Genomic DNA, 21,519 nt, shown 5'->3' with positions numbered 1-21,519 from the left:
AACGGAAGGGAAATATCGACAACACGCCAGGGTTCACCGTTCCAGAAGTTCACATGTACATACGGGATATATCTACGAGAACGAAGGTGAGAAGGTAATTGCAAATGCTGTGCAGATTGGCGAAAAATCTTCGAAATCAGAGATCGATGGCCTTAGAAAATTGACGGACGTCCCGCACGAATATCTTCCGAATTATTTAAGTACCTACTTATGTTTCCCGCAAAGAGCATCAGCCACTTTATCCAATGAACAATGTCACTTACAAACGTCCTACGAGTATGTAGCTACGGAGGTATTATTCGCTTGATTCGACGCTACCGTGACGTCGATACGCCTATAAAGAGTCCCTAACGCTTCGAAACCTTCCTCGGTGACGTTCCTTCGAGTCTAGGTAAAATCAATTGCCCTAAGATTTGTTAATGTGTGCACGTAATATCATGCGTTTAGCGGGTCACATTAATCAAGTATTAAATTAGTGCTAAGAATACGGAAATAACGATGGGCAGCAATATGTACTATCGCGTTCGCAGTATCTCGAGTATACAGAATCAACGAGCTTACGCTTTCGCACCAATCGAAAGCAGTCTTGTTGTGTTCTCAGACGAAGAATAAACCTTCCCTACAAGGGGGAAAAAAGAAACAACAACGATCACTGCAACTCCTTTTCGCTAGCTTCAATTACCGAGCATAAATCCCCCCTCGTTCTTATCTCCAATGATTGTACAAACGTAGGTCTTTGCCACGTACGTTCAATTTCTGTCTTTATACAAACAGTGGACAACACAGCCGGGTGTAGCGAAATAGAAAATACCACGTGGATAGAATTTCGACCACCCTCTCCAGGCATGGAACACGGGGTGAATTCGATAAATGAAAATCCCTTTAGGTCGTGCGGTTAGTCCCTTCCTCTGTGGTTTGCCTCCCTGGATTTATTCTCGATACCCCACAGGCCGATACAGACAATTTGCAAAGATTTGAATAAACTATGAAGAACAAGCCTCCGCGGGCTCGCCGTTAAATTGTCGTTAAATCACACGTATTCTCGAGTGCGAAACGCATCCGGCGATGCGTCTCGCCGGTTCCTAAGGATTTCCTCTGTCGCGATACCTCTCTACTAGTAGACACGTACATCGACACGGAGCAAATACTCGACACTTGCTGTATACAAAATTAACTATTAAATTGAGTTAACTCCGGCGTCGAGGCGCGGAGTGTGAACTCCAAGACTGCGTCTCGTCTAGTACGGAAAAAGGTACGGTGTGTCTCGGTAAGACTCAAGGTATTCCACCTTCTTTCCCATTTTGTCATCTAGCTCGGCGCGCGGCCGACCCGCGTTCAAATAGAGATCGCCCGATCAGCGAGAAAAGGAAACGAAGTATTAACATTATCTATCCATATTAATAGTAGTTTACGATTACAATTCGCACGAGTTATCGTTCGTTCTTTACTACCTAGCAAGATTTTTATTACTTTCCGCTTTTATGCTTTTTTTTGTCTCATCGGACTCAAGTGTCTCGGGATATGCGGCTGTCGTACCTTACGGTGGATTCTTTGTTACAAAGAAAATCGTCTATCAACTTCCGGACGCGAGTCGAGAACAATAAAGTAAACGTACGACCGACAGTGGCGCGATCGCGAACCACTTGTCCCGTAATCGTCATCGATTGGTACCAATGGCGGCCCCGACCTCCGCATGGCGCGCAAATCGCCGGACGCAGGTCTGCAGATCCTCCCGGAACCGGGGACTTTTCAGACTCTGGGCAATCCCTTGCCGCATTGTCCGAAGAGACGACGAATTTTCGGGTCCATTGTCCGTCTCACGGTGATCGTTCCCTCCACCGGAGCCGGCAGACCTGCGTACGATTCTCGGCCGGGAGCCGCCACGTCCTGGAAAGCCATTTTGGAGGCGAAACGAATTTAACCCTCGATCAGTCGTGCATACTCCCTGCGGCGCGTCCACCCACGCCTTCAATGGAACTTGGTTCGCTGTCTTTCGACTTCCGTCGAGCGTCCCACCCTTGACACGTCTCCTTCCCCCGCGTCTCTTAAGAACATATTGAACAGAGACACCGAGGATCACGTCGCAAAGGCGTAGGCCTCTCCGCGCCCGTCGCTTCCGCGCCGGATCGTTCCGACGAGATGGCTCCACGGGGCTCTCCTAGAGTTCGCGGATTTTTTCCTTTTTCTTCATTTTTCTTCCCTCCCCTCGGGACACGAGGGCCCACTCTACACGGCGTTTCGCTTTCTCGGACGCGTCCGTTTAGCGGGGTCACACCGCCGCGTAGAGGGTCACGCTGGCGATATGTTGATTGGCCATCACCTCGACGATGGCGTCGCGCACTCCGTAGCAGAACGTGCAACCAAACGGATTCGTCGTGTTGGTCGAGGACGCGCGATTCAACACCACTGGCCGGGCGCTCGCCTTTAACTGCTCGCTCACTTTGTCCCACTTTGTATAGGCAGTGATCTTAAACAGTAAAAGCACGCTCGTGTACATACTCAGCGGTGGGGGGATCCGTTCAAAGCGTTACTCTTCACTTTCGTTTCCAGCGCGTGTAACGAGAATCGAGTTGCGACACTCTACGGTAACGAGGCGTTGCGGCGATGCGACGTATAAGACCATTCGAAAAGAATAGACAGGAGACTGCGAAATCCTATTTATGAAAATACAAGTCCTCGTACAAGCAGTTAAGGTGATATGAAAGGGTCATACATAAGGGAAATATGTATATATAGAATAGAAAAAAAAATATATATATAAAACGACAAAATATATATATTTTCTCAAAACTGAGTGCACCGAATCATTTGAAACTTCATCACGAGATCATGGAGGCCCTAAGGAAGAACGCAATGCTCGTGAAATATCATTTTTCGACAAAAAAGTTTGCATTTATCTCGGACAAGAACCAAAAAGACATTTTTTCTTTTTAGTGTAATTTCATTAGGGCTTTCATAATCACGTGTTAAAGTTTCAGATAGTTCGGTCGACCCAGTTTGAAGAAAAGTTTTATAAATATTTTCACGTTTTGATATATATAACGACAAAATATTTATACAACTTTTATCCAAACTCGATGCACCGAATCATTTGGAACTTTAGCACATGATAATGAAGGCCCTAAGGAAAAACGTGATGCTCATGAAATTCCATTTTTTAAACAAAAATATGTGTCCTTGGTTCTAGTCTGGGATGCATAACAAATTTTTCTTTGAAAAATAAAATTTCATGAGCGCCGCGTTCTTCCTTAGGGCCTCCATAATCACATACTAAAGTTTCAAATTTGGTACACCCTGTATGGGGAAAAGCTTTATAAACATTTCGACGTTTTGATGTATATAATGACAAAATATTTATTACAACTTTTCTCCAAACTGGGTGCACCGAATCATTTGAAACTTTATCACGTGATTACGGAAGCCTTAAGGAAGAACGCGATGCTGATGAAATTTCATTTTGCCCACAAAAATGTGATCTTGGTTCTAGTCTGGACTAAATAACCAAAATTTTTGTTGGAAAATGAAATTTCACAAGCATTACCTCCTTCCTTAGGGCCGTCGTAATCACGTGCAGAAGTTTCGAATGATTCGGTGCACCCAGTTTGTAGAAAAGTTTTATATATATTTTGACGTTCTGATATACAGAATGACCCTTTCAAATAACGACCGAAGGTTTACCGTGGAAAGATTCGTCGCAGACTCCGAATTTCCCGGGGAATACAGAGCGCCTCGTTAGACCAAGTCGAAAATATATGTGCCCATAATTATGAAAATGGTCTAAGTCAAAATTGAAAAAAAAAATGTGTTTATCAGTTATTTCACGCCACATTATTTTAAACTAAATTAATTCAATGTAATTTCGAAACAGAAAATATATGACTTAGACCACTTTCATAATTATGGGCACATATCTCTATTGCGGGTGTCGATATAAAATCGCCGTGTCTCGTTGATGCGCAAACCCAGGTATCTTAACACATTCGCGACCGGCAAATGTTTTCAGTTTCAAATACTGAGTACCGGGGAAAATAATGAAATTCTGAAACTGGTTGCCGCAAACTTGTATCGTGTATCGTTATGGACGTGATTCACGTCAGCGGCAATCAGGAATAGAATCTAAAATGACGTGAATTCACGTCAGCGGCGACCAGGAATAGAACTTGAAAAGACGTGAATTCACGTCAGCGGACGCGAATGTGTTTAGAAATGAGCGTTGATCTGTATTTGTTATTAAATCGGGACTTACAGTTACAGGTGACGGAGAAACGTCGATGAGCTTTCCCGACTCCGTGGTCGGACTGCTCTCGGGAGGTAGCGTTAAAATGAACTCACAACGATGGTACATGTTGAAATTATAATGCCCTGGGTAATTCGTGTGAAGCACGAACTTCTTGACGCACTGCGTCTTCGCGTCGAACAAAACGTCCTGCGCAAAAGAAAGGAATCGTGATTTAATTATCATATCCGCAAAAGTAAGCCGCAACGAGCTCGCGATACTCCCTCTGACTTATTATCTCTTTACTCGTTTCTCCTCTCACTTACCAATCCCAAAGTGAAGTAGTTATAAAAGAAGTCGGATCTCCTAGTTTTGTTTCGCTTGTGCGCGTGGGGACTGTGGATTCTCATCTTGTCCTCGGCCTTAAAGAAGACCCGAGAGGGCGCTCCGAGGGCGCTCAGGACATCCTCGCAGGTATCCCCGAACCAGACCTTTAAACGAAGGTTCACTTCTTCATTCTCTAATCAGGCAAGACGCGCTTAGACAGAACCGTCACAAAGTACGACAGTGCCGCACACACTCGCCATCCTGAAATGCGTATACATGCGTGAATGTGCGTGCGAACAAAGTTCAATACAAGCCACAGAACCGACTGACCTGGGGTGCGCCAGAAAAACACGATTTCGTGGACCTATATTCCGCGGACGTACTCCGGAGACTGGTACCGTGATTACGGCCGTTTACGAATCGATATCTAGCGATTCAATTTCAGGACGATGCGAAAATACCGTTCCCCCGTTTCACCTTCACAAATTTTAGTTTCTAATTGTACTTGTAATCGCCAAACTAAACTGTTTCGCCCACGACCTTGAGTATTGATACTTCAAGGCAATTCGTTACAATCGTGTCCTCTTAGGAAGTGAAATAGAAAATTGCTATAGGTGATACATATTAACGTGTCAAATAGTATTTTCACATCGTCGTCAATTAGGAAATAACTACCTAAGCGATTCACTCGTCTGTCCAAATCTCATTTTTCTATCTAACAGGATTACGGTAGATTCGGCGGCTTGGATGAAATTTTCTTTACACTCACTTCACACACGCTCTTGCACGGTTGCTGGTAAATCATTCTTCATGGGGGCAAGATCACACACGCAACGCACGCACGACTCTCGCTCGTTCACTCTTGGTTTCTCGATCGATCGAATCCGGTAAGTTTAGGTAATAAGTCTTCTAATAACCTCTTTAGTTAAGCAATGTTTCTTTGGCTCAAGAAGGACCCTCGTTATGGAGTTGCCTTCGGTGAAGAGGTGTAACTTTAGCCCACGGGTGTGGACTTTGTCTCTTACAACTTCGGCCTTCTCCAGGTATAAATTATTGTGATAGCATGCCTGTTAACACATCGATCTTAGTTCCTTCCTTCCATCCGGCCTTTTTAAATACCGTAAGCAGAATGCAGAATTACATACAAGCGGTAGAGGAGGTGGAGGTGCCTTGAGACTGTGCTCGTCGCCGATACCGGACGTCATGCTCCCAACATAAATAGCCGTTTTAGCCACTAGTGGAGAGGTTCCATTTGGAAATTGTAGGGAACCTAAGCCATGTGCGTAGCCAGGTTGAAACTTGGTATCGATTGGGAAATAAAACGACAAACCCCGGAAATTCAATACGAAGACCTACAACGAGCAAAACGAGGCAATTAGGCAACTAGCGATCTCATTAAATATTTCCTAAAATTAATCAGAAATCTTTCTTTGGGTGCACCTGTTTTTCACTGTCGTAAACTCCAGGATGAGTCGCTCCGAAAGAATGCTCGATCTGTTCGATAGATGGCAGTACCTCTGGAGAATTGAACGGCAAACCACAATATTTCAGTTTCACCAGTTTCATGTTGTAAATCTCAATTATCTTGAGCCTTTGCACAACAGGATCGAATATTAACCGAACACCGTCGTGGGGTAAATTTATTACTAAGTCTACTTCTAAAGGATTCTGCAACATATTAAATTCATTATTTTCATAAATACTTGCTTTGCTCCTACACCAGGAAACAAATTAATTTTTTTTTCTTTTCTTCTACTTACGATATCACTGTACAGAACTTGTACTCCACGTATAATGCCCACTTGAGATTGTATTATAGCTACAGATTGAGAAAAATGCATTCCTGCAAATGAAAACAAGATCCATCGATATTAATTTTTTTCTTGAATAAAACAAAAAGAACACCCCGTATAACGAAAATCATAAAAGATTAACGAACTCCTAGATACTAAACTCCACGTTACGATTCTCACCTCACGGTAAATGACTCATCGGTCAGGAAATTTATGAATATTCAATAAACGAATGACAAAATCGCGGTACTACGTAAAAGCCCGGTGATTTAACGGGCAAAGCCCACCGTCTCATCGAACAAAGAAAATAAAGGACAACGCGCCATGTAACGCACCAAACGTCAAGCGCGGGCACGGAGTCCCTTCTCCGAAACGTCACCGAATGTTCCCCCTACCTGGAAAAACGGTCAACAATCGCCCTCTCCAACGCACTATGCGCGTCGCAATAGAACGCAACAATTACATAATGCCAGTAGACGCTTCCTCCGAGAGTGTTTACAAGCGACTGTCAAAACGCGGGTTATCGGAGGTGCCGAAAACCGCGCGGCCTTCGCGCGTCCCGTCCCCCGGGCCGCGTTGCGGGTTCCGGGACCGTCCGTCGACCGCCTCCTGGAGACCCGAGCGACGGATCTCCCTCGTTCGAGGAGGAATCGGGAACCCGCGAACGAGCGACCGCGAGTGTCGTCACTTGCCTAAAATAAATTCCCACTGTTCGCAGCCGAGGGATCTCTCGGGCACCACCTCGAGCTCCAGCATTCCTGCGCCCGTCCTGCGCTCCAGATGACGGGAGGTTAGGTCGACTGCGTCCTGAGGCGGGCGTCGCGGCGCGGTCCGGGTCGCGGGCCGCAACTGCGTCGTTCCTTTGTCTGATTCCGTCCACGACGCAGCAAGCCCACTCAACAGGCGGCCATCTTGGTTTCCCGTGCGCTACGCTCGGCTGCGCCAAGTCCGCTGCCGACTGCTGCTGGCAGCGCGAAGTGCCAGACTAGCGAAGGCGGCCACCGACTCCCACCACCGGCGCGACGCGATTGCGACCGAATCCGAGCCGAGCCCGCGGACCGCGCGGCCCTACCTGCCCTCCGGTCGCGAGCGGCTACTGCGCCGCTGCTGCGCGCACTCACCCAACACTCGCTACTCGCTGCGCTGACCACCGCTGGCCAACTGTCACCGAACAGCTGATGCGCCCTCCGCGCGCCCCCTCCATCGCGGCGTTGCCAGCTGCGACGAGCTGCGACGGACTGCTCCCCGAACTCGCGGACGAGCGGCCCGGCGCATGTCCGGTCGTCTACTCGGTCTACTCCGTATGCACGGTGACGTCTCCCTCGAGGCTTTTTTACGCAAAATACCTAACGAAGCATTTTACCTAGGAAACGGGGAAAGTTCCTAGTTAATTACCCAGCAAAGATAGCGCTATCGTAACTTCTCTTCCACAGGATTAGTGCATTACTTGTGAATAGCAATTTTTGTAGAGAAAAGAATAACCGTTTTAGTGCCAGGGGTTTTTAAAAATCCGTGTCGGATTGTGCCATGAAGCGCGATAGTGTTGCGAATTGACGATCGGGACCAAACGTCGCGACACAGTTCACCACAGTACGCGAAAAGCGCGATCACGCTGCGTGCCACTAAAACGGATAATCAAAAATCATGCAATGCAGGAGCCATGCATTTTGTGGAAAACTTGAATTTTTAAGATCGTGGCAAAGTGCTACACTTTTTCCACTGTCTATTTTGAAATGGAAACCCAATTCGCTGTAGCGTTTGTGCCTTGGTCTTCCGCCTCTATTTATACTTCATTTGTAACAAATTTTCAAATTGTCACATTAAATTCTGGAGGTTATGCTTGTTCCTGCATGGAAACGGGAACGTTGAGCTATAAAAATATTCGCGTTATTTACGTCAATTAAGGTGATGTGAAAGTGGCATCGAAGAGGTTTCGTTTATAAAACTTTTCTCCCAACTTGGTTTATCGAATTGATTGAAACTTTACTACGTGAATAGGGAGACTATAAAAGGAAGGTCCTGAAACTCATGAAATTTCAATTCTTTTCAAATTTGTTTATAGGTATTTTAAAAATAGTTTATAAAAAATGAAATTTCACGAGTTTCAGGACCTATCTTAGGGTCTCCATATTCACGTTTTAAAGTATGAAACGATTTGAGACACCCAGTTCGTAGAAAAGTTTTATGAACGATTGAGCTTTCGGATGCCACTTTCACGTCCCCTTAAGGTGATATGAAAGTGTCATATATATACCAATACGACGAAATGTTTATAAAACTTTTCTCCAAACTAGGTGCACCGAATCATTTGAAACTTTATCACGTGATTACGGAAGCCTTACGGAAGAACGCGGCGCTCATGAAATTTCATTTTTCAAACAAAAATTTGTTATGCATCCCAGACTAGAACCAAGAACACATATTTTTGTTTGAAAAATTCAATTTTATGAGCATCACGTTTTTCCTTAGGGCCTTCATTATGATGTGCTAAAGTTCCAAATGATTCGGTGCATCCAGTTGAAGAAAAGATATATATTATGTCATTTTACATATGTAGAATGACTCTTATATCACCATAATAGAAGAATTCCGTAGAAATATATATCTGCGTGTGGGATGAATTTCCATCCAACGGTTCGAACCGGCTCCGAGAAATTTTCGCCGCTCTTTAGCAAACGATTCATGCGAATCACCTACTTCTTTTTTTAATCACTCATCATTCAGTACCGAAGTACCGACTTTTTCCATGTCCTCATTCGGCCATTGAATTTGGAAAGGCACTCTCACAAGGTTGCTTCGTGGAATATATTCCACTGAGCTGTTATTTCTTTTTTTTTTCCGTCTGCATTTATGTTCTTACCGCTTTTTTCCCCTATATACTTATTACTGTTCATTCCTTACATCATTACATTCGACGTTTCTGCAAAACCCATTTAATCTTTTTACATGCTTGGCGTTCACTCTACCTTAATGCAATTTGTTAAAATTACCAAGTTTATTCCTAGAACATTTTTTATTAATTTCTCCTTAGATCATTCCATTCGATGTTTCTGCAAAACCGATTTAATCTTTTTACATGCTTGGCGTTCACTCTACCTTAATGCAATTTGTTAAAATTACCAAGTTTATTCCTAGAACATTTTTAATTAATTTCTCCTTACATCATTCCATTCGATGTTTCTGCAAAACCGATTTAATCTTTTTACATGCTTGGCGTTCGTTCTACCTTAACGCAATTTGTTTAACTGAGGTATCAAATTTATCCCTAGACAATTTTTGATTAATTTCTCCCGCTACTCTGAAAATAGGAAGTAATGTAGAAAGAAAATAATTTATGACTTCATATTCTGATACGGAATTATTCTTTATGCAGATTCTACGTATATACGCATCTATTTAAGGTGAAGTGAAACCCCCTTCAAATCAGTCGATTTGAATACAATACTTTTTGTTAAGGGTATTAGACCAAATTGTCCGAAACTTTGACACATCACTCCTGATCATCTAAGAATTGTCCTGACACATTCAAAATTTGGATTTTTTAACTCAGCCCAGACCAGAACCAAAATGGCGTCGAACTCTCATATTTCGATCAATATGCAATTATTGAGGGCTCTGATATAAGAATCGAAAGGATCAGGACAATTTTACGACAATTTAGAACACTCTGGTAGTCGATAAACTCTCATTTGAATGGGATAAACACAAAAAAGGTGTTGTATACGCTTCTATGCTAAAACGATGGGAATACGAGGTCTCGGAGTGAAAATTAAATTGACCTGGAAATCACAGATGGCGCAGGGGGTCTCTCTGCAGTCAGTTAGAGCCTCTGAAACCATGAATTCAGAGGATTTTTGGAGTTTTTCTTCGATTTCTTTATAATTATTGTACGAAAACGACAGGTGGCGTATGCCATTTGATACAATACCCAATATAATTTGACACAGCTGTCAATAGAAAAACAAACGTCGACAACGTAGACATTTAAAAAAATCTTCTTTATCGACGTTAATCAAGTTTCTCGACGTGTTTCACTTCACCTTAAGCATTATGATTCAACATGATTTCGTTATCCTTTGTCCTTCGATTCGAGTCTACTTCTGGAACCGAGGTTAAGGGGATGTGAAAGTGGCATCCAAGGGGCCGATCGTTTATGAAACTTTTCTTCGAACTGGGTCTATCAAATCGTTTCAAACTTTACAACGTAAATATGGACCGCTATAAGTAAGGTCCTGACACTCATGAAATTTCATTTTTCGTAACAAATTGTAAAAATACCTGTAAAGAAATTTAAAAAAAATTGAAATTTCCTCAGTTTCAGAACCTTCTTTATAGCTTCCATATTCACGTTGTCAAGTTTGAAACGATACAGTACACTCAGTTCGGAGAAAAGTTATATAAACGAGACCTCTTGACGCCACTTTCACATCACCTTAAATCCAACCAGTGGATTTTTAAAAAATATTCGTCCTCTGTTCGGAATCGGACTGTCCACGAATTGCTTTCTTGCCTGCGGATATTCTTTTTTTAAATTCCTGATTACGCCATAGTGTGACGTTATGGATCGTATATCCTCCTTCCTGGGCCACTCTCCTCCCCAGTTTATCTGTTTTCTGGTTTTCTTTTATCCCGACCCACGTCGAGGTCTGTAGGTGAATATTTTTAACTATACATATATGTCCCTCTCATTAGCTGATATCTTATCTCTTTGATGGCTTGCTCATTTCATTAGTTGTCACGATTCCTTGTTCTACCGCCTGCAACTTGCTGAGCAAGTCTAAACATATTAGCAAATCAATCCGACACATCAATATTTGATGTCTTCGGCAATTGCGACTGCTTCTATTAACTGTATGTCTATTGATGAGACTTGGCTCCTATACATAACATTTTTCAAGAAAGACCTATTAAGGTCGGTTCAGACTATCCGACGCGGATCGGTTCCAACGTCCGAGGGTCGAATAATGTGAACAGTGCCATTAAAAGGCATGTTACGTTATTTTGTCGGATCGGTATCGGTACGTGTTGGAAAATGTGAATACAGCTTTAGCTCGATAGCTCGTGTAAAGTATAAAAATAAAAATAAAAATAAAAATCGATTCGGATCATCCAACACATATCGGTCCAAGTACTTAATGATGCCGATACCGAATTCTAGAAAACTTCAGTCTGAAAGTAAATTTATAAATTGCGACTGCTTCTGTCAACTGCATGTCGATAGACTTGACTACTATATATGTACAATTTTCAAGAGAGACCTATTAAGGTGAAGTGAAACACGTCGAGGAACTTGATCGACGTCGATAAAGAAGATTTTTCTAAATGCTTACGTTGCCGACGTTCGTTTTTCTATTGACAGCTGGGTCGAATTATATTGGGTATTGTACCAAATGGCATACTGCACCTGTCGTTTTCGTACAATAATTATAAAGAAATCGAAGAAAAACTCCAGAAATACTCTGGATTCATGCTTTCTGGGGCCCTAATTGACTGCAGAGGGACCCCCTGCGTATGTACTGCATTCTTTGTAAGTCGATTTTTCTCATCGTACGATGATCATGAATTTCTATCTGGGATTGTAACATACATTGGTTCAAATTTTTCTTCAAATTTATTGTGTAATATGTACATGTATGTTGCAAATATTTCATGCAGCAAATGTACTGCATATTCTTTGTAAGTCGATTTTTCTCATCGTACAATGATCATGAATTTCTATCTGGGATTCTAACATGCATTGGTTCAAATTTATCTTCAAATTTATTGTGTAATATGTACATGTATGTTGCAAATATTTCATGCAGCAAATGTACTGCAAATTGTTTGTAAATCGAATTTTCTCATCATACGGTGATCATGATTTCTATCTGGGATTGTAACATACATTGGTTCAAATTTATCTTCAAATTTATTGTATAATATGTACACGTATGTTGTAAATATTTCATACAGCAAATGTACTGCATATTCTTTGTAAGTCGATTTTTCTCATCGTACGATGATCATGAATTTCTATCTGGGATTGTAACATACATTCTAATGGTTCAGTTCACCTTGTCCGAGCTGCGCATAATGCGAACAAGAATTAGCTTTAGACCTTTTTTTATTATTTTATTTTCCCATGTTCTACCTTCCACCATACTAGGGCTAATTGTTTGATTTTAGGTGTGATCGGTATTTTCTCCAGGTACATTTTTTAACATTTAAGTATTAACAGCGTTGTTGTAATGCCAGAATTACGTCACAGTGAACGTACTACGATGTATCCTAGAAAGTGAATTAATAAGCTAGATATGAATTTCAAAAATGGAAATAAGTATTACTAGCCATTAATTACTTATTTTCTCGTGTACATACTAATACATGGATTCCTTAAGTCGTACGTATGTATGCAACTTTCCATTTCTTATTTACAACTTGAGGTACGATTCTCAAAACAGGAGTTATAGTAAAAAAAATCTCAGAAATATAACTGGAGTCATTATATCTCCGAGTTCGATTTTGGTATAGTGGAAAACCTGTAACGTCGACGACATATTACTAAATAATATCCGAAATCAAGATGTATTCTAAATGTACAGTATTTCGCATTTCTGTAAATGTCGCATTGAATTATTAGGTAATGAAATATATTTACGGAGTTTTCGGTATTGTTCGCTACAGCGAAGAAACCGCACGAACTCTTTTGGTTATCAAATATTTTCATTGTTTCGAGGAAAATTTCCCTAAAGCCGTACGTTTTAATAAGAGACTTCTTAATTATTAGTTCGCACTGATTAATGTATATCTTGGCATACTCGGTTAATATTGGATATTTAATATATTTCGGAGATAACGAGACGAATAAAATCCGTTATCATATCGTTAAATGGAAGTAAAAGGTGACGGTGGTATGAGCGAAACATGCGATGATAAGTATTCTGACCACGAAGATGAATCGTGTGAAGCAGACAATGATAACAATTGCCGGACAAATAGTGACAATTTCTGTGGTGCAATTCATGTTAAGAAATACAAGTGAAGTAAGCAACAAGGCAGAATCGTCTAAGTCCAAAGAAAATATAGCAGATGCTGGCGACATTGCTTCAACAAAGAAATAATCATAATATTGCCCGGATTCAAAATTAATAAAAGAGTCGTTTCCAGTTGATTCAAGTATATAAAGTAGTTTTTAAATACTTTACAAACTACACGCAATATTACTTAACTAGTCCTTAACATTCGATTACAATGATTCAACAAAAATGTGTACAACAAAATCAATGTAATCACATACTAAGATACAATATAAATATAAAAATCCAGTGGAAACAAAAAAACCCGGATGCGTGGACTGACTAGAATATCAGTAATGAACAAATGTTGGGCGCTAAATAGTTTAATGTAATAAAGTCGTAAATACTGACTGGAATGTTAAACATCCTGTCCAATAGTTGCTATTCTACTCGCTTGGAGTAATAGTGCAGATAAGTTCCATCTAATTCTGCGATTTTTCATTGTTCCTAAAATTACAGATAGGCTCTTTCACGTTGACCCGGTGATAAAATTTTATTGACAGAAGTTCAATGTAGAATGTAAGCCAGAATAAAAATTTTGCCCTATAATGTGCCATTCGAAACCACAAAATGACTTTCTTTTTAAGGGGATGTGAAAGTGGCATCGTATGAGTCAATCGTTCATGAAACTTTTCTCCGAATTGGATGTACCTATTTGTTTCAAATTTTACCACATGTATAAGGAGACCTTAAGGTAAGTCCCGAGGCCGTGAAATTTTGTTATTTAAATTGTTGAAAATAGCTATAAACAAAATATCTTAAAATTTCAATTTCATGACGTTCAGAGCCTTCCTTATAGCCTCCATATTCACATTGTCAAGTTTCAGAAGATTCGGTACACCCAGTTCGGAGAAAAATTTCATAAACGATACCCCTTCGACGCCACATTTGCATCACTTTAAGTTTATATTCCAAATGAAATTAGAAAATACAAAATTCCAGCGAAAGTGCTGCATGAAACAGGTAATGTTTAAATTTGTAACGTTAACGGATACACACGTGACGATTTGTAATCTATATGTTAAATCGAGTTCTTTAACACGTTGAATGCCACGGGGGTCACCAGTGACCGGCGCACCCAGATTCATAGAAATATATATAATCTAAGCAAACGTCAATACTTATAAATTTTTATTATTACCATCGTTAATGCAATAGTGTGAAGAAATAAATGGAGTATAAAACATCTAAAAAAAAGTTCTATTCACACTTGAAATATACATTTATTATCCGCGCTTATTACGAAAGAAAGTAACGCGAAATCGCACTACAGCGCCACGGGGGTCACCGGTGACCCCCGGCGGAATTACTACGTCAAACATCGTTATCGACTGTAACTTACCCGTTGCAGATGATACTTCAATATTATACGTATCGTATAATAGAAAATTCATCGTGGTGCGACGGACAAGCCCTGTCAAACTGGCGTGGCATTAAACGTGTTAAGGTAAGTCCCGAAGCTCGTGAAATTTTGTTATTAAAATTCTTGAACGTAGCTATAAAGGAGAAAAATTTCATAAACGATACCCCTTCGACGCCACTTTCGCATCGCCTTAAGTTTATATTCCAAATAAAATTAGAAAATACAAAATTCCAGCGAAAGTGCTACGTGAAACAGGTAATGTTTAAATTTGTAACGTTAATGGATACACACGTAACGATTTGTAATCTATATGTTAAATTGAGTTCTTCTTTAATCTCCTTATGTCAGTTAAATCTATATAGACTGGTTTGCTCAAACGTATCGTAACGTGAATAGCCATCTTTGTACTGCAAAACTGGCAATAATTGTGAAAATATTGTTTTAATCATGTTACAGAACATTTCATGAGGTCCATCCAGAAGTTTCTGGTACCATGTTGCCATTAATAATAATGATGATGATGATGATGATGATAGTGGTGGTGGCGATGGTCGTGGTGGTGGTGGTGGTGGTGATGATGATGGTGACGATGATAATAGCGATGGTGATGGTGGTGATGATGATGATGATGATGATGATAATAAGCCATGGATTTTCTCACTCGCCGTGTAACCGAATATATACGTTTACAATAGGTAAATTAATAGCAATTTTAAACAACACGCAGTTTAGAAAATATTTTAAAACATATACGTTCAGATCAATAAGAACTCTTGTCCGCATTTTAGGAATTATACGCCGAGAAAACCAGCTATTGTATTTCAGTTAGTAAATGCGGCGCGATTTGGAAATTATTCGATATATTAAAATAACAAGAATAAGGCATTTTTGAATATCATCGTAACGCGCAGTAGGCCTGTATAAACAATAACGTAATTTGCATTGATAACGCGTTAAGCGCGTCAAATGTATAATCTTCGTCCACGTAAGATACAAGGAAGATGAGCATCCCCAAAAGTTGGAGGTGATGTTGACGTGCATCACTGTGTTAAATTTCATGTACCGTCCACGTTAATTCGGAAGCTTGACAAGCCTCGCAACAGTTGGCAATGTGTTAAGAAATGATGTAAGTCGCGTTAATGTGCATTTCGGAGGGAATTTCTTTACGACATTAGGGGACTGTACAGTGCGCTACAAATTTAGTGCGATGACGCATCGCGACTGTGCCGCCATCTCGCGACAGCAGTGAACAACTCCTCGGAATGATTACCACAGATATCATCGCGGAGTAGATATACCGAAGATACTTTGGAGAGATGCCCAAGCACGAGTGACACGCGCCTCACAAGTTTTCCGCGACATCGTAAAAGCTGACGCAATGAGTGTCGTTGATACCGATGTTTTTACAAACTAACGGCGTAATGAAAAGTAAACGTTACTTTTTTATTTTCTTTTATCTTCCGGGAGATAATTTCACTCGACGAGAAAAGCAGGCTAAAAAATAAAAGGAAAAGTAAATATATTGTAAGCAATTTTATTGATAAGATTCGAGGCCATGTAATTAACATTGAACCTACCACCGACCGATCAAATGGCCATTTTTCGATGGTATTGGTAATGGGAGTATAAATTGTCGGTATGGTGTGTTAAGGTGATATGAAAGGGTCATTCTGTATGTATATATATATATATATATACATATAAAACGTCCAAATATTTATTAAACTTCTCTCTAAACTGGGTGCACCGAATCATTATCAATCAATTGAATCATTTGAATCTTCAGCACGTGATTATGAAGGCCCGAAGGAGGAACGTGTCCTCGTTAAATTTCAATAAAAAAAAAGATATATGTAAGGCAACTACGATGGCCTTCCGTTCTTTCGAACGGACAGCATAGAAGCGCATACAACACTTTTTTTGCCTTTATCCCGTTCAAATGCGAGTTTATCGACTACTAGAGTGTTCTAAATTGTCGTAAAATTGTCCTGACCCATTCGATTCCCATATCAGAGTCTTCGATAATTGATCGAAATATGAGAGCTCGACGCCATTTTGGTTCTGGTCTGGGCTGAGTTAAAAAATTTTGTTTAAAAATCCAAATTTGGAATGTGTCAGGACAATTCTTAGATGATCAGGAGTGATGTGTCAAAGTTTCGGACAATTTGGTCTAATACCCTTAACAAAAAGTATTGTATTCAAATCGACTGATTTGAAGAGGGTTTCACTTCACCTTAACAGGGTCCATTTTTTTTTCAACTTATCATGGGTATGGCATCACCGCAGATCTTACTGAACTTGTTGGTAAAAGATGTTAAAAGATGTTAAGGGATGTTTGTTATCACAGAAATGAGTTGAGAGAAAAAATGAAGAGGATCCCTGAGTTAGGCCACCACTAGGGGTATCAGGTGGTAAATGCGCGAGCCGTCCGCATTCTGCACCGAGGGCAGCACAGAATTCGCTCACGCGACCCATCCCGTGAGCAATCTCCCAACTCATCTCTGCTGATCGTGCTTTGAGTTTCGTGTGCTTCATGTCATTGTGGCTAACATGGCGGTCTCCATTGCGCCGAAGGACGTTAGTACATACTTAAATCAAAAACAAAATGTGTCGGATAAGGAACTGGCCGCAGAATGGGCCCAGCTGGAAGAATTGTATAACAAAAAGTAAGTGTATCGAATAGAACGCAAACCGAATACTCGAATTGCTTTAAGAAGATTTAACTATGTAAACCGACCCGGTGACTTGCAGGCTTTGGCATCAGTTAACATTGAAACTGGAGGTTTTTGTTAACAATCCGTCCTTACAGAAGGGTGATAATCTGGTACAGTTGTATAACAACTTTCTATCGACGTTTGAGAGCAAGTAAGAATTAAAACTTTTCCAATTTTTGAGAATTAGTGTTACCTAACCTAATATTCCCATTTAGGGACGTACATAACAGATTCAAATTAATACTAAGATCGAACTGTTTGAAATAAATAGAATAATCCATTTCAATGGCTTCGCATAATATCTAAACCTTGACTTTTCTTTTCAGAATAAATCCATTGTCGTTAGTCGAGATCTTAGCACATGTAATTCAACAGTTTCAAGATAAACAGGAAGCCATCGACTTCTTAGAAAAAACTGAATCTAAAGTCGAAAGTAACAATGAGGCACTTGCATTATGTAAAGTTCTTGCAGGCCAGATATTATTAGATAAATTAAATGATCAAGAAAAGACAAAAAAGATCATCGAAGATGTCGAAACAATGCTTGATAATGCCGACGGTGTTACTACTGTTCATGGCAGATTTTACCTCCTAGCCAGTAGATTATATCGGTTGCAAGGCAAACATGCTGAATACTACCGCACTGCATTGAGGTACGAATTAAAAATTATGATCTTAAAATTATATCAATCTCTAAGGCAAGCATTTATCAAATTTACGTTTCATATTACTTATTACATATAGTCTTTGTTAATTGATACAGGTATTTGGGATGCATCGAACTAAGCACCCTAAGTAAACAAGAACAAGAACAACATGCTTTCTTTCTTGGTCTCGCGGCTCTCCTGGGTGAAGGGGTTTATAATCTTGGTGAGCTTTTAGCTCATCCTGTTTTAGAATCGTTAAAAGGCACTCCCAATGCCTGGTTGGTCGATTTACTGCAAGCATTCAATGCTGGTGACATTGCTGCATTAGAAAGACTAAAACCGCAATGGAACAAAGTAGCCGACCTAGCAGCTCAAGAATTGAAATTGCGGCAAAAAATCTCACTGTTGTGTCTTATGGAGATGACTTTCAAACGTCAGGCAAACAATAGGTTTGTTATGTCCACTATTATTTGCACTGTTTTAGAACTCGAAATCTAAATCATGCTAATTTGTTCCTTTTGTTCTATTCAGACAATTAACATTCGCTGAGATATCTCAGGAGACACATCTTCCCATTGGCGAAGTTGAACTTTTAGTAATGAAAGCATTAGCGCAAGGTTTAGTTCGTGGCGCTATTGATCAAGTGGCAAGAACAGTTAACATGACATGGGTTCAGCCCAGAGTGCTAAACCATAGCCAAATTGCAGGAATGGTCCAACGATTGGATGGATGGTGCAATGACGTTAACTCCATGGAGCATCTTCTTGAATCACGAGCATCAGAAATTCTCACCCTGTAATAGCCCTTGTCAAATCAATTTTGCAATCTCATTTTTGAGTCACACATTTCTGCATACTTTGTATATTACAAAAATCATCAGCATGAAACTCGTGATAGTTGCTATATTTTTACAATCACATTAATTTGTCCGTCTATTAGAAATTCATTGACTACACGCGATCAACTGATAACAAAGTGGTACATAGAAAATGCAGGAATAAAAAAAAATAAAATAATTCAATTATTAAATGGCATAATAAAGCTAATTATTGAATAAAATTTCCAACTTACTACCAGAGTGGTTATTATTTAATGGCACATTTATAACAGTATTCCGTTAATTTAATATCCCTAAAAAGAGTTAATCAAAGTTACCGTTAGCATTCATTATTGCTTTTTGCGATAAAACCACAAGTTTCCGTCATTCATAAAAAGATGATTTGATATGAAATTTATTTTCAGTATTATATACACGGGATTTTGCGCATGATTTTATTTTAAAAAATATATAATATGTACATAAAGAATTCATTAAAGCTAACCATTATTCTGTTCCCAAAAGGTTGCTTTAGCTTTAAACTGAAATCAGTTCCTTGCATTATCATAATTCTTCAAGTACCAATCAACTGTAGTCTTGATAGCTTCATTGAATGGTGTAAATTCAAAGTCAGGTAAATATTTTCGTAGCTTTGCATTACTTGCTGTTTTTTTGTACTGACCATCAGCTGCTGACGAGTCGTACACAATCTTTCCTTTAAAATCAAATGCCTTCGCTAAACATACAGCTACTTCGGATATCGTTACTTCTTGAGACTCATCCACTGAAAATTCAAGATACATTTCATCACTTGGTTCTGATAATATGTGACATATCACATAATATTACCTGACAAAATAATTGGTTCTGCGGATTCGTAATGCCGAAGTACCCAAATCATAAGTTTAGCCAAATCCCTACTGAAAATAAACTGTCGTAAAGGTTTGCCTGATCCCAATACAATGAATTCCTTATCTTCTGTTCTTCCTATGCAATTAAAAAAGTATTTTAAATATTATATTCATGAGTTTGTATTATACATATTATAGTAACAAACCATCTTTCGATAAATCATAAAGTTTTCTCATAAGTCCAGGTATTACGTGACTTGCACTTGGATGAAAATTATCATGTGGCCCAAATATGTTACATGGAACGACGCTTGTGTAAAGTCTTCCATATTGTTCATTATACCCTCGGTTTGCAATGTCAATAAATCTCTTTCCATAACTGTATCCATAATTTGAAGGATGCGGTGGACCGTTATGAATCTACACATTGGATATAAGCAATAGAGACTGTTCTGGCTATTTAAATTCTATTCTTTTGCTAATCTAACAATTACCATAGTTTCGTCAATAGGATATGTCGTTTTGTCCGGAAATATACAAGTTGAAAGACAGGATACAACTTTAATTACATTTTTCTCATGTGCTGTCTGAAGCACATTATCATTCATATGAAGATTCTTGCGCTATGGACAATTATAGATAAAGCACGGTTTAATGTGCACTTATTATTTCAATTTGCTTCGATAGGATATAAGTTTACCAAAAAATCCAAGTTATGAGCCATATTATGAAAGAGACCCCCAACCATTGCAGCTAAATGGATCACATGAGTGGGCTTGTATTTTTCAAACAAAAGTTCGGTACTCTGTTTATTGCTACAAAATGGTGGTAATTATACTTTTTTTCATTACGAGTGTCCATATTTCACTATTGATGTGTACTCTTTTGCATCGTATATAAGAGTGAAAGTAACATCAATGTATTTACCAGAGATCTCCATCCTTTGATCCAACGAATATCCACTTCTCATCTGGTAATGACTTTTCAGCCACTTCGGCAGCAATTGCTTTGCCAACTAACCCTGATCCTCCAGTGACCAAAATTACTTTTTCAACAACGGACATGGTCTAGCGATATTTATGGAACAGATAAACCACTTGACATAACAATTCACCATAAGTATCAGCAAGATTTTAGGAGATTGAAATTATTGTCTACACGCTTTTCAAATACATTTTGGTAATTGTAAAAAACATAACCTGTGAAGAAAACCAACATTAATTAACGAAAACGACAAAGACAAAGTACACTCGTCTAAAAGAAATAGGCATAGAAAGTTAACATTACGTATCTAAATAGTGCCACAAAATATGACAGTGCCACGTATATCCAAAGATAAAATAGGATGATCGGTTGGTTGGTTATTGCTTATGGCTCCAGAGTAGATAAGATAGGATATCGATCCCAAACAGTATTTCTTTGAAGTGCACTGTCAGTGTCAGTCAGTGTCGCCACCGTCGCGACTCAGAGGGTAATAGAAATCAGGGTTAGGTAATTCCCCACTTTTCGAGGTTTTTGACGTATATTACGTAACAAAGTAGTTTACCGGAGAAAATCGTAGAAAATCAGTAAATTATGCTTCCAATATGAAGAATGCCACGGACGGACGATATGTGGCAGAGATGAGTTGGGAGATTCCTCACGGGCAGGGTCGCGCGATCGCACCGTGTACTGCCCTCTGATTTCGTACGTTAGCTTTCACCGTTTTTTGCCCCCAAGGGCGGCGCAACGAATTT

At 39.8% G+C, this 21,519-nt stretch overlaps 3 protein-coding genes across 5 annotated transcripts; 1 reads left to right on the top strand and 2 right to left on the bottom strand.

Moving 5' to 3' along the window:
* Positions 1 to 214: 214 nt before the first annotated feature.
* Positions 215 to 7,493, bottom strand: LOC105698994 (UPF0183 protein CG7083). 2 transcript variants are annotated; one of them, XM_012423671.2, is made up of 8 exons: positions 7,029 to 7,493; positions 6,304 to 6,386; positions 5,984 to 6,211; positions 5,689 to 5,895; positions 5,461 to 5,610; positions 4,543 to 4,707; positions 4,247 to 4,426; positions 215 to 2,467 (listed from the first exon to the last, which is right to left on the bottom strand). In XM_012423671.2, exons 1-8 carry the CDS (start codon positions 7,090 to 7,092, stop codon positions 2,270 to 2,272), a joined length of 1,275 nt encoding a protein of 424 aa, XP_012279094.1. In that variant the 5' UTR covers positions 7,093 to 7,493; the 3' UTR covers positions 215 to 2,269. The 2 variants fall into 2 exon arrangements, with proteins under 2 accessions (XP_012279094.1, XP_023287635.1); XM_023431867.1 differs by lacking the exon at positions 7,029 to 7,493 and adding an exon at positions 6,732 to 7,007.
* A 9,811-nt stretch (positions 7,494 to 17,304) lies between these two features.
* Positions 17,305 to 19,105, top strand: LOC105698996 (26S proteasome non-ATPase regulatory subunit 13). Its single transcript, XM_012423673.2, has 5 exons — positions 17,305 to 17,420; positions 17,506 to 17,619; positions 17,795 to 18,121; positions 18,232 to 18,564; positions 18,647 to 19,105. Exons 1-5 carry the CDS (start codon positions 17,305 to 17,307, stop codon positions 18,912 to 18,914), a joined length of 1,158 nt encoding a protein of 385 aa, XP_012279096.1. The 3' UTR covers positions 18,915 to 19,105.
* Positions 19,106 to 19,331: 226 nt separating this feature from the next.
* On the bottom strand, positions 19,332 to 21,349 carry LOC105698997 (probable GDP-L-fucose synthase). Of its 2 annotated transcripts, XM_012423675.2 has the most exons (7): positions 21,071 to 21,349; positions 20,711 to 20,982; positions 20,484 to 20,598; positions 20,278 to 20,406; positions 19,990 to 20,203; positions 19,782 to 19,919; positions 19,332 to 19,716 (listed from the first exon to the last, which is right to left on the bottom strand). In XM_012423675.2, the coding sequence occupies exons 2-7, from the start codon at positions 20,845 to 20,847 to the stop codon at positions 19,481 to 19,483; spliced, it is 969 nt and encodes a 322-aa protein (XP_012279098.1). In that variant the 5' UTR covers positions 20,848 to 20,982; positions 21,071 to 21,349; the 3' UTR covers positions 19,332 to 19,480. The 2 variants fall into 2 exon arrangements, with proteins under 2 accessions (XP_012279098.1, XP_012279099.1); XM_012423676.1 differs by lacking the exon at positions 21,071 to 21,349 and having other exon boundaries at positions 20,711 to 21,064.
* Between the last annotated feature and the right edge of the window lie 170 nt (positions 21,350 to 21,519).

Source organism: Orussus abietinus, unplaced genomic scaffold (assembly GCF_000612105.2).
Source record: "Orussus abietinus isolate OABI.00-Male unplaced genomic scaffold, Oabi_2.0 scaffold190, whole genome shotgun sequence".
In the NCBI taxonomy this organism is placed as follows: domain Eukaryota; kingdom Metazoa; phylum Arthropoda; class Insecta; order Hymenoptera; family Orussidae; genus Orussus; species Orussus abietinus.
The sequence above is the reverse complement of the archived record's forward strand: the minus strand, read 5'-3'. Positions and strand labels throughout refer to the sequence as shown.

Coding starts and splice junctions, on each gene's coding strand:
- LOC105698997 (XM_012423675.2), bottom strand. CDS start 20,847: ATGTCCGTTGTTGAAAAAGTAATTTTGGTCACTGGAGGATCAGGGTTA. Junction 19,920..19,989: donor TTATGATTTATCGAAAGATG/GTTTGTTACTAT, acceptor TTAATTGCATAG/GAAGAACAGAAGATAAGGAA. Junction 19,717..19,781: donor AGAACCAATTATTTTGTCAG/GTAATATTATGT, acceptor TTGAATTTTCAG/TGGATGAGTCTCAAGAAGTA.
- LOC105698994 (XM_012423671.2), bottom strand. CDS start 7,092: ATGCTGGAGCTCGAGGTGGTGCCCGAGAGATCCCTCGGCTGCGAACAG. Junction 5,611..5,688: donor CTCCACCTCCTCTACCGCTT/GTATGTAATTCT, acceptor ATGTGTTAACAG/GCATGCTATCACAATAATTT. Junction 2,468..4,246: donor TTTCTCCGTCACCTGTAACT/GTAAGTCCCGAT, acceptor TTACTGTTTAAG/ATCACTGCCTATACAAAGTG.
- LOC105698996 (XM_012423673.2), top strand. CDS start 17,305: ATGGCGGTCTCCATTGCGCCGAAGGACGTTAGTACATACTTAAATCAA. Junction 17,620..17,794: donor CTATCGACGTTTGAGAGCAA/GTAAGAATTAAA, acceptor TTTTCTTTTCAG/AATAAATCCATTGTCGTTAG. Junction 18,122..18,231: donor TACTACCGCACTGCATTGAG/GTACGAATTAAA, acceptor TAATTGATACAG/GTATTTGGGATGCATCGAAC.